The sequence below is a fragment of the Hyperolius riggenbachi genome, chromosome 5, assembly GCF_040937935.1.
Source record: "Hyperolius riggenbachi isolate aHypRig1 chromosome 5, aHypRig1.pri, whole genome shotgun sequence".
NCBI classification, from domain to species: Eukaryota; Metazoa; Chordata; class Amphibia; order Anura; family Hyperoliidae; genus Hyperolius; species Hyperolius riggenbachi.
Window position 1 is genome coordinate 257,410,051 of NC_090650.1, and position 12,635 is coordinate 257,422,685.

Here is a 12,635-nt window from a genome sequence, read left to right on the forward strand (position 1 = left end):
GTAGAGGAGAAGGCCAAGTTGAAATCCCCTCCTAGAATAATCGTCCCTTTTGCATTTTTTTGGAGTTTGGAGAGGAAAGATGACAAGAAAGAAATCTGTTGCGTATTGGGGACATATATACGTTAGCCAGTGTGATTAGCTTACCAGCTAGGGAACCCAGAATTATTAGGAAGTGTCCCTTATCATCTTTTATAATTTTATCTATTTGGATAGGAAGGCCTTTTTTGCATAATATGGCTACCCCTGCACGTTTTTGAGGGCCCGAAGCAAGATATACATCGGGATAGTATCTATTGTGGAGGCGTACGGAGTCCCGAGAGGTCAAGTGGGTCTCTTGAAGTAGGACCAGATCTGCATCAAGTCTCCGCAGGTCTCTCAACAGAGACATCCTTTTCTGTGGGATGTTTAGACCCTTGGCATTTAAAGAGTATAGTTTAACCATTATCTGAAATAAAAAAGTGATCGTGTAGGAATTTGGTAACCCTTTGATATAGAGGATAAGCACAGTAGGTGAGAGCAGAGAGAGAGAAGAAGATAGTGAAAGGATCTATAGGAGGTAACGGTCTAAGCATACAATGTAACATTTTTAGAATAATTTTGTATGTGTAACGGCCACTGTTAAAGAAGTGGCAACAGAGAAAGACAACTGAAAACAGTTGTATGAGAGCAAGTTGTCGGGGAGTGACTGGTCCTCGGAGGGGCCAGCCAGTCTTCCGAGCAACTTTCCGGAGGTACATGTGGGTGACCAGGGGTAGCCCCTTGAAGCCCAGAGTCCGCCATTTTAGTAAATATAGATATAGGAGATCAGGGTTTAACATAAAACATCAGCAATAGTCTGTAATCAATTTAACAAGAAGAGACCCTGGATAGTAAGAGAGTTATACTTAGGCGATTAGATTTCTGGTAGAAACAGTTCAGCTTGGTAAAGCTTCCATGTCTTCTGTCGCGCCTGGATAAGTTAGGCTGCGTGCTGAAGCTCTAGACCACTCAGCCACATGGCGTATCTTTCTTGGCGGAGATCTTGCATAGGGTGGGGAGGCCTGTTGTGTGGAAAGCGTCGAGGGTAGACGGAGGCCCAGTTGTTTCAAAAAGGGGGCATCGTCTAGGTCGGTGAGTGTAAACGAGACCCCTTGCCTGGTAACTCGGAGTCGAAATGGGAAGCCCCAAGTGTATGCTATCTTTGCGTCAGATAGTAGCTGTGTAATTGGCTTGAAGGCCCTTCTTTTTGCCAGGGTAATCAGAGATAAATCATTGTATATAGAAAGATCGTCTCCTTTAAAAGATATTTTGGGGGCGTTTCGTATAGCACGCATTATTGCTTCCTTAGCCTCATAGTAATGGAGTCTGATTATTACATCTTTGGGCTGACGTGTATTTGTCTTTCTCTCTCCTAATGATCGATGCGCTCGGTCCATTCTCCAAAACTCATCCGGCTGATCAGGCACAATGGATTTATACAGTTCCATGAGATGCGGGATTAGTAAGTCATTTGTAACAGATGCTGACATGCCCTTGATTCTAATGTTCTGTCTCCTCTCCCTATTCTCATTGTCCTCCTGGGCAATTCTAATTGCTTTCAAATCATTCTGCATGATGTGCTGTTCGTCCTCCATATCCCGCTGTTTAAGTGTCAGTGCATCCATTTTCCCTTCTATAGAGCTAGTGCGATCCCCCAGAGCTGTGACTTCCCCTTTAAGATCTTTCAGGGCTGAGAGGATTACCTGTTGCAGGGAGTCATGGAGGGACCTGTAATGCCTGTCCAGGGTCGCCTCCAGTGTAGCTGTGGTCAGCGGCATCTCTGCTCTGGGCACCTCTTCTCCGTGGTGTGGGGATGAGTCATGCTGTGGCTGCTGCACAGGCTGCGAGGAGCCGGAGGAGGCAGCGTGGTCGGCGCCATCTTGGGTGGAGGAGGGTCGGACAAAGCGATCCATAGAGCCTGCTTGTGGGGCCGTTCTGGGTGCGGACTTGGCAGCCATCCGGATGGGTGAGTCCTCGGGTGCTGATCTCCGTGGTCGCCGCTCGTTAGGAGCGTAGCTGTAGCTGATTGCGGCGGAATCTGTGCGGGCACTGAGCGGAGCTCTGTCCTCAAGCGGCCATCTCGGGCTCACCGCGCATGCGCCTCTTTCCACATGCGTTTTTACCCGCGATTTCGCCTGCGATTTCGCATGGCAGGGTGCCATGCGAAATTAACCATGACACTGCCAGGGCTAAATAAAATTGAAAAAGGTGCGAAATCGCGGGTAAAAACGCATGTAACAAACGCATGCGTTTTTACTATTAAATACATTAGCGGCGATTCGCACGGATTCCCGACGCAGGCAAAATCGTTGGCTCTTTTGTGCGTTTTTTTCACGCTGAAAAAAACGCACCTCAACAACGCTACAGTGGAAACAGGCCCATCCACTTGCATTACATGTGCGGATCTGCATGCGTTGGACGCATGCAGATTCGCGATAGTGGAAACGAGCCCTAAAAGCTTTATTAAGCATATCAGTAAATCAACAGTGCAGTGAAGTACAGCAAACTAGTTCAGAAACATCAACTATACATCAAACAAGTCTGTATAAGGGAGCATAGAGCAGTTAGCTGGACCGCTCAACCTAGGAAATGGGGTATCCAGTACCTCCTACTGAGATCCTAGGGATCAGTCATTGTCCGTATTTAGTAATGCACCATGTGGCTCCCGTCAACCTATACTATAAAAACAAAACATATAAAAACCATAAAGAACAGAAACAAAAAGAAAAAACGATGGATATGTCCATTATCAGACAGCGAGAGCCCATTATACTCAAAAATAGAAGAAAAAAAAAGCGGGATCGAGTAATATACACACAAGTCAACGTCCAGGGAGAGCTATAGATGTCTATGCGTTCTCCAAGGGTCCCAGATGGTGTTAAACTGTGTCACATTCTCTATACTATAGTAAAATGCTTTGTCCATCAGCATCATTAGGTCTAGACGATGGGTAACAAGAGTAAGATCTAAGTCAGTGGATTTCCATTTGAAGGCTATCGACCATTGTGCGGCCAGCAGCATGTATTTGTAGAGTGATCTAAAAGTTCGAGGGACGTCATCGTTGGGAACGTACAAGAGAGCCTGGGGGGCAGTCAGGGAGATCGGGAAGCCGAAGACGTCTTGAACCATAGATTTCCATGACGTCCAGAAGCGTTGGGCTGTAGGACAGTCCCAAAAAATATGTAGAAGGGTTCCTTCTTCAGTACAACCTCGAAAACAGAGTGGGGAGGCCGAGGGATAGATTTTGTGAATTTTAGTTGGTGTGTAGTACCACCGACACATTAGCTTAATCGCTGTATCTTTGACCATATTTGATTTAGCCACTCCAGAAACAGCTGTCCAAATAAGAGACCATTCAGTGTGATCAAACTGGGTCCCCAAGTCCTTCTCCCAGGCTCTCATGTACGGTAGTTTACTCTCATCATCTTGTCTAAGCAGCATGGCATATAATGTAGAAATAAGGCCTTTACGTCGGGAGAAATCAAAATACAAGGATTCAAACATTGTGGGGTCATTTAGTGGGAGTGTAGGGAAGATGGACGAGAAAAAATGTTTGATTTGACAAAACCTGAACGCCTCACCCAGGGGGGCGTCATGTCCAAAGCGAAGCATATTAAATGTGATTGGGACATCTCTGATCCAGAATTTGTTGGCCGTGGTGAGGCCTTTGTCCCTCCACCAGGAAAACAACTGCGGACTTTTAAAAGCCGGAACAAAATGGGGGTTGCCGAAGATAGGAGTCCTGGTGGAGGGAAAGGTCATAAGCTTGTATGGGGAGGCTATTGAGATCCATAGCTTAGATAGTGCCGATACAATCCTGTTCCTGCCAGAAAGGGATTTCAAATCTTTCTTTGAAACTATTGTTGCCAAAGAGGATAAGTGGAAGGGGAAAATTGAGGTAGATTCAAACTGAAACCAAGCAGGGGGGTTAGAATTTATGTTCCAATCTAATATTTGGCTAAGTTTAGCGGCCAGATAGTAGTGCCATAGGCTTGGTAATCCAATACCGCCTTGTAAGGGGGATTTATAAAGAACCCGAGCACGGATTCTAGCTGGTTTACCATCCCAAATAAATTTATTAATCCGTGATTGCAGAACAGATATGGATTTCTTAGATAAGGTTATAGGGATCATACGAAAAAGGTATAATAATTTGGGGAGAATGATCATTTTGCATGCTAAACATCTACCAAGCCATGAGATCTTATATTGCGACCAGGATTTGAGTAGAGAGAAAATATGAGCAGAATAACTTTTGCGCTTAAATGTATAGAAAATTTTACTTTATTTGAAAAATGGCAGCACAGAAAGTTAGTTATTTTTTTGACAAATTCATGTCTTTTTTGATGAATATAATAAAAACTAAAACTCGCAGCAGCAATCAAATAGCACCAAAAGAAAGCTGTATTAGTGACAAGAAAAGGAGGTAAAATTCATTTAGGTGGTAGGTTGTATGACCGAGCAATAAACCGTGAAAGCTGCAGTAGTCTGAATGGAGAAAAAGGTTCTGGTAGAAAGACTGTGGTCCTCAAGTGGTTAAATAGCCAAAACTAAGTAGTAAAGGCAATTCTAGCTCCCATAGAAAAATACTAGATGTGCTGCCTACAGTTACTTTATGGGACCTTTTTATTTACCACTAAAACTGCGGTAGATAGTGTTGATGCCGCCGTAGCCTAAGGATAGTACTTTGTGCGATTTGAGTGTCATTTTGTCTATAAATGTGTCTAATTATCAACATGTATGTTCAATGTAAACTACCTTATATACTCGTGTATAAGCCAAAATTTTTGGACCAAAAAAGTGGTCCAAAAGTGGGGGGGTCGGCTTATACACGAGGCACCATTCCAATGTCCCCTCCTTAGTATCGCCCTCTACACAATAATGAATTTATAGGGCACATATATAGCCACGAGGGTTTCCCCTGCCCCCCTCCAGAGCGGAGTAGTATGTTAATTACAGCTGTGTCCCCAGAGTGCCTCCCCTGCATATGCATGGTGGTTTAGCCGCACGGACAGTGTCGGTTGTGTCTCCCCCTTCCCCCGCCAGAGCGGAGCGCCATGTAAATATCAGCAGTGTGCTGATCTGATTGCTGCTCTTGCTGTGTGCAGAGATATAAGCAGCGGTGCGGGCATCCTCCACTTACTTCCTAAGTTTGTCCGTGCTGCAGGGATTCCTCTATAGCTGTTCTGATGCTGGCTCATATCTATGACAGAAGCGTCACTAGATGGCGTCATAGAGATGAGCCGGCATCAGAACAGCTATAGAGGAATCCCTGCAGCACGGACGGACTTAGGAAGTAAGTGGAGGAAGCCCACACAGCAAGAGCGGCAATCAGATCAGCACACAGCTGATATTTACATGCCGCTCCGGCGGGGAAAGGGGGAGACACAGCCGCCACTGTCCGTGCGGCTAAACCACCATGCAGGGGAGGCACTCGGGGGACACAGCTGTAATTAAAGTACTACTCCGCTCTGGAGGGGGGCAGGGGAAACCCTCATGGCTATATATGTGCCCTATAAATTCATTATTGTGTAGAGGGGGATACTATGGTTAGCACGCACGTTTTATTTACACACTGCTCTGCTTTGGAGTGGGGACGGGACAGCCGTGGCTGTATAAGTGCCCTATACATTCATCATTGTGTAGAGGGGGATACTCTAGCTAAAATGCATGTTTTATTTACATACTGCTCTGCCCTGGAGAGGGGATGGGGACACAGTCATGGCAACATATGTGCCCTAATCACACAGCACTATGTAGTAGAGTGGGATACTTTGGCCGAGACGTACACAACTATAATTTCCATTTTGCTTTGGAAGGGGAGCAGGGGCACAGTCATGGCCACATATCCTCCTAAACCACACAACATATGCTGGATTGGGTGCTTGTTGTGTAGTGTATGGCAAATGGAACAATGGTCTTAGACCTTTGCATTGCCTCCCCCGGCTTATACACGAGTCAGTCATTTTTCCCACGTTTTTAGGTAAAAGTTGGGGGGTCGGCTTATACACATGTATATACGGTACCACATTAATCAATACCTTTTTTGTTGATGAAATCCAGGTGCTATTTTTATGCAGTAATATAAAAATGTATTTTTTTATTTATAACTTATTAGTGCGTGGTACCCAATTGTAACTAGCAGTAATTGCTTCATCTCCAATAAATGTCTTTGGTTTTGTTTACAGTATGGAAGATGGTGAAACATCAGAGAAGAGCATTGATGAAAATGGGGATGTCTCTGAGGAAGAAAAGCTACAGCCTCAGAGCAAGCACAGTAAACATAAGAAAAAAAAACACAAGCATCGAAGCAAGCACAAAAAACACAAACATTCTTCTGAGGAGGACAAAGATAAAAAACACAAGCATAAACACAAGCATAAAAAGCACAAACGAAAAGAGCTAGGAGATGTTGACAAAGATGGCATTTCACCTTTAAAGAGGGCAAAACTTGATGACTTTGCTTTGCTGGAAGATCTAGAAAAGCAGAGGGCTTTGATTAAGGCAGAGCTTGATAATGAGTTAATGGAAGGAAAAGTGCATTCTGGCATGGGCTTAATATTGCAGGGGTACAATTCTGGGTCTGAAGAGGAGGGTGAGATTAATGAAAAAATACGGAATGGGAAAAGAACTACAAAATCAAGTCTAAAAGCAAAACACGAACCTAACTCAAAAAATAGTTCTAAAAAGAGGTCTAGAAGTAAGTCCAGAGAAAAGACTAAGCACAAAACTGAAAAGAAAAAACCTAAAAGTAACTCAGAATCTCTTAAGGAAAAAGCACCGAGAAGTAGATCAAAAGAAAAGAAGAAATCTAAAAGCCCATCTAAAAGGAATAAATCTCAAGAGCAGTTGAAAAAGTCACCAGTGTTGCGAAGGCAATCGCCTGAAAAAAATGTAAGGTCTAAATCTCCCTCTGATGATAGAGTAAAAACAAGAGAGCGAAAAAAATCCCCAGTTAATGAAAACCGGTCAAAAGATCGTAGTAAGAAGTCTAAATCTCCTGTGCTAATAAGAAGCAAATCCAAAGAGAGGAGGTCAAAGTCAAATGAGCGCAAACCCAGAAGGTCTGATTTGGAGAAAGACAAGAAACCTCTTAAGTCTCCTTCAAAAGATGCTTCTTCCGGGAAAGAAAACCGTTCACCAAGTCGTCGACCAGTTCGCAGTCCAAAGCCAAAAAGCCCAACTCCTAAACAACGGGATAGGACTTTGAGACATAGTAGATCCCCTCTTAATTATGATAGGAAAGCTAAGCTGTCTCCTTCTCGAATTCAGGCTTCCCCCAGAAGAGCCAAGAGTAAATCTATTGAAAGGAAAAGACGAGAACCAGAGAGGAGGCGATTATCTTCTCCTAGGTAATTATACAAAACTGTTTTAACTTTAAATGTAAAGGAGATCTCCATCCACTACTATTTGGCAGTGTGAACAAAGGTATATATCTTCTTCATAAAACCAGGGCTGTGGAGTCGGAGTCGTGGAGTCAGGCAATTTTGGGTGCCTGGAGTCGGAGTCAGGGAAAAAATGCACCGACTCTGACTCCTAATGAATTTGTAACTGTAATTAAAATAGAAAATATGATAAAATGTTCTATTTCTCAGATAATAGTCATCATAAATAATGTATATATACAGTATATGTACAGTAATAGCTGTGCTTGGTCCACAAAAATGAAATAAACCAATCAAAATTAGTTACTTGTGCTGCTTCAATAAAGCAGTCCCCGTATTTTTAAGGTCAGATATACATATCTGATTGTGACTGTATATATGATGTGTACACAGGAATCTCTTATATATACTAAATAACATCTATGCTGTAAGAATAAAGCCTGATGTGTAGCCGTGTCACTAATAGAGATGGTCAATGAGATGGAAATAATTCTGCACTGATGCTGATTTATGCAAATGTATGCACTTCCTTTGCTGATGAAATCAAATAATTTGATATGTTGTTAAAATTTGGTTTGGTGACTACAAAGTAAAGGGTAACTGAGACGGATGAAAAGTAAAGTTTTATACATACCTGGGGTTTCCTCCAGCCCCCTTCAGGCTAATCAGTCCCTCGCTGTCCTCCACCGCCCGGATCTTCTGCTATGAGTCCTGGTAATTCAGCCGGTCAGCGCTGTCCGGCCGCATGCCGCTCCCACAGCCAGGAACATTCTGCACCTGCGCAATAGTGCTGCACAGGTGTAGTATGCTCCTGGCGGCGGAGTGTGTGCATGCGCACTACGCACGACTGGCTCAAGTACCTGGACTCATAGCAGAAGATCCAGGTGGTGGAGGAGGACAACGAGGGACTGATTATCCTGAAGGCGGCTGGAGGAAGCCCCAGGTATGTATAAAACTTTAATTTCATCTGTCTCAGGTTTACTTTGTTACACAGTAGTACTATACTCTACATATGCACTCCCCACAGAGCTGCAGGGAATCCACTGAGAATGCTGTGCACATTGAACACAGAGGTGTTGTCTGTTTACAATCTCCTCATTCCCCTGCAGAGTACCTGCACATCATTCTTACATGTACCCACACTTACATTGCCTAGGGCCTGATAGATGTTCTTTGTTCCGGTTTGTACCTATTACAAGTACTCTTACCAAGGACTAGTTTTAGTCTAAAGGGAATAAATATAGTAGTCTACATATCCTTCTCACTTCAGTTGTCTTGTAAAATTCCTAAGCGTTGGCAGTTAAGAGACGAATTTCATGTTACATACTTTTAATCAACAAAATTGTAATATGCAAATTAGAGGAGTCGGAGTCGAGGAGTTGGTGGATTTTTGGACCGACTCCACAGCCCTGCATAAAACTCCTGTCGCCATTACTGGTTTTCCTTTTTGGAAGAGATGGTCCTTTGCCTGTTAATCTCATACTTCCTGCTCAGTTTGTGGTGTTATTTAGACCCAGTGATTTAATTGACATACAGATCATATTTCAGTTGATGAATTGGATTTTGATGATACTTCAAACTGGAAATGCAATTTTGTACATATACTGGGCAGACTTCAGGTGTACATTAAAACACTTTTAGGCCTCTTTCACATAAACGGTTTAGCTGCAAAACATTTCTTTATGCACTAGAATCAAGGAATGAGTGTTAGTTATGTTTGTGAGACATACCTGTACTTGCCTTCACCCACACTGACACATGGCATTGAGTGGAGCTCTAAGGCCCCATTTACACTTAATCAGTTGGTACGTGTTTTTTTTTCTTCTTCCTACCAGTGCATTGTGAAAAAGATTTCAGTTAAAACGCGTTAAGGGTGAAAGGTGCCATAGGAAAACATGGGACTTGGGGCCCATTTACACTTAATCAGTTGCTCTCAGTTAAAACGGAAAGAAAACTGATCTTCAAAGTAATGCCCATGTTTTCCTATGGCACCTTTCACACTTAACGCGGTTTAACTGAAATCTTTGTCACAATGCACTGCTATGGAAAAAAGGCGTACTAACGCACACCAACTGATTAAGTGTAAAAGGGGCCTTACATTGAAAATCAGTTGACCTTTCAGTTATAACTGAGAGCAGCTGATTAAGTGTAAATGGGGCCTTAGTGTTAAGTTAAAAATGTACACCTTTAGTCCAAAAACATAAAATGTACATATGTACCTTAGTGGTCTGATGGTCCACAGGCTTCCTGGACACTCCTGCAATCCAGCATAAGGACTATCTTTACCTAGTCGAATCATCGCAAGTCAGATTTCTTCCAGCCTTGAATGAGCACATCTGTACTAGCTATGCATGAGTAAGGTCTGTGCCTGCCCAGTACAATGCAGCTGCTCATCCATGACTTTTTTTCCTCTGTGCACAAGTGCTTTGTTCTACTGGACATGTGCTGATCTTACCCACATGTGCCCTGTATGGATGCGCTCCTTCAATGCCAGAAGAAACCTATTCAACTTGTGGTGAATCAAATTAGAGGCATGCAGGGGTCTAATTTTTCAGCTCCGGTACCTGTTCCGACTCGCAACACACTTTCTGGTGAATCTGGTACCCGACCCGCTTTTTTCCATTTTATTATAAAATATACATTGGTAGTCTCATTGGAATGCTGTAAAGTAAGTGAAACCTATTTTATACACAAACCAGAGCCAAAGAAGTAATTTTTTTTCTTTTTTTTTACTTGTGACTTGACTAAATTATGTCTACATTAGTTTTATTCAGCAATGAAAAAACATATCTTCAATCACACACTTCAGTGTTCTCCCCAGAATTGAAATAGTAGCCAGGTGGCATGAAAAAATAGCCGGGTGGGGCAATATGAGAAATGCAGGGCCGGTGCTTCTGTGCGCAGCCCTGCTTATAGTATAGGAGGAGGTAAGCCGATGGCAGCCGGGTGCCCATCAAAACTAGCCGGGTGGAGCACCAGGCTAAAAGAGCCTGGGGAGAACACTGCACTTGCATGTTCCCAGTTAGCCTTAAGCCCCATACACACACTCAACAGTGGTCTTTTAAGCAGCACAATTATCAAACAACTTTTGTTGTGAAACAAGTTGAAACAGCCCCCAAAAAAGTTGTTTGCTATTGTTCAAACAATTGATAAGACAAGCCCCATATACACGCTCAACAGTGGTCTTTTATGCTTTCACAACTTTTGTTGTGAAGCAAGTTGAAACACCTAAAAAAAAAGTATTTTTCTGTTGTTCAAAGAGCTGATAAGACTGATAAGTCAATCCAACTGTGGATTGACTTCTTATCAGTCTTATCAGCTGTTTGAACAATAGCAAAATACATTTTTTAGGTGTTTCAACTTATTTCACAACAAAAGTTGTGAAAGCATAAATGACCGTTGTTGAGCGTGTGTATGGGGTTTACAGTCAATCCAACTGTTGGATTGATGTCTTATCATTTGTTTGAACAATTGCAAACAACTTTGTTTTGGTTGTTTCAACTTGTTTCACAACAAAAGTTGTTTGATAATTGCATAAAAGACCGCTGTGGAGCGTGTGGATGGGGCTTTAGATACTAGTATGGGGGAGGTGTAGTCTGCTGGTATTAAAGATTAGCAGCAACAAACAAGTAATTAAGTATTCTGGTTCTAGCAGCCATCACATATTTTTGGAAGCTAAAGACACAGGATTACCGCTTGCTTGCTTTCACTACCCCCAACCCTCATCCGCAGGCCGCTATATGCAACCCGATTAGAGTCAAAACGGGTACCCGAATCCAACCCGCATTTCAGGTAACCCACGGGTACTCAATCCCGATGCAGGCCTCTTAAGTTGAATAGGTACAAAGGGTCCCAACGCTATAATCAGTGGGTGGCAGGAGTGCCTGGGAAGCATCTGGACTATCCATAAACTTACCACTAAGCATGTAACCTTTCTTTTCTTCTTCAAGACTTCAAGTGTATATTGAAGCACTTTTAGGCCTCTTTCACATGAACGGGTTTAGCTGCAACATTGCATGGAATAAACTCCTTATGGTTGCAAAATAATGCAACTAAACAAAAGCGTCTGTAACCACACGTGTCAGTGGTTGACATTAGAGTTGGGCGAACAGTTCGGCTGTGTTAGCCGAACTGCAGCCGAACTGTTCGGCTGCCCAAGCTGTCATTTATCTGTGGCTCTTACTACTTCCGGGTCGCAATGACCCGGAGCAGTACGTCTGTGCTGGCCCGGCGGAGCGCGTCCTAGATCGCGCTCCCGTTGCCGGGCACTCTCTGCGCATGTGTGTGACGTCATGAGTGACGTCACACACATGCGCAGAGAGTGCCCGGCAACGGGAGCGCGATCTAGGACGCGCTCCGCCGGGCCAGCGCAGACGTACTACTCCGGGTCATTGCGACCCGGAAGTAGTAAGAGCCACAGATAAATGACAGCTTGGGCAGCCGAACAGTTCGGCTGCAGTTCGGCTAACACAGCCGAACTGTTCGCCCAACTCTAGTTGACATGTGTTGCAGTTATTGTCCAATAAAAAAAAGTCTCATCCGGTGACAGCTGGCAACTGCTCATCTGTGCATGCATGAGACCACCGTCAGTGCTGGACACTTGCAGTCGGCTGCAAGCGCCTAGCAAATAACCTGGAGCAGTTGACTAGCAGTTAAGTGTACTGCTGTTTGCATGTGAAAGAGCCCTTAAAGCAGTAGGATCAGCCATACTATGCCAGAGAAAAACACACATATATAAGTAGATAAATACTTGATCTACTTACATAACAAATGTATTATACTGTCCATGTTTTGATTTCAGTGAATGTTATATAGTAAATGACAAGAATTCTGTTCCTGGTGGGGGCCATGTCTTTTGCCCACAGTTAAGGCTAACTCGTGATGTCATTTCTGCCCTTTACTTTTTTTCTTGTCTCCTCCAATCGCTGAGTCGCCTCAGCCTTGCTTGTAAACACAAGCGAGTAGGGGATTAGGTTTCAGATAAGCAGCAGACAGGGAAATAAAGGGAAGAGGAGGAATATATTATAGATAAAAAAACCCCAGCATGCAATTCTTTGACACGACTACTAAAGGGCCAGTGTTCCTTAAAGGGATACTGTAGGGGGGTCGGGGGAAAATGAGCTGAACTTACCCGGGGCTTCTAATGGTCCCCCGCAGACATCCTGTGTTGGCGCAGCCACTCACCGATGCTCCGGCCCCGCCTCCAGTTCACTTCTGGAATTTCTGACTTTA

The 12,635-nt window shown here is 43.7% G+C and overlaps 1 protein-coding gene across 5 annotated transcripts in view; it reads left to right on the plus strand.

Moving 5' to 3' along the window:
* The window catches only part of PRP4K (pre-mRNA processing factor kinase PRP4K), a 116,903-nt gene that overhangs the window by 18,049 nt on the left and 86,219 nt on the right, over window positions 1-12,635 (plus strand). For all 5 annotated transcript variants that reach the window (XM_068236829.1, XM_068236828.1, XM_068236830.1 and 2 more), the window contains exon 2: window positions 6,207-7,370. In XM_068236829.1, coding sequence (XP_068092930.1) covers window positions 6,207-7,370 — 1,164 coding nt within the window. The remainder of the gene's footprint in view (window positions 1-6,206; window positions 7,371-12,635) is intronic.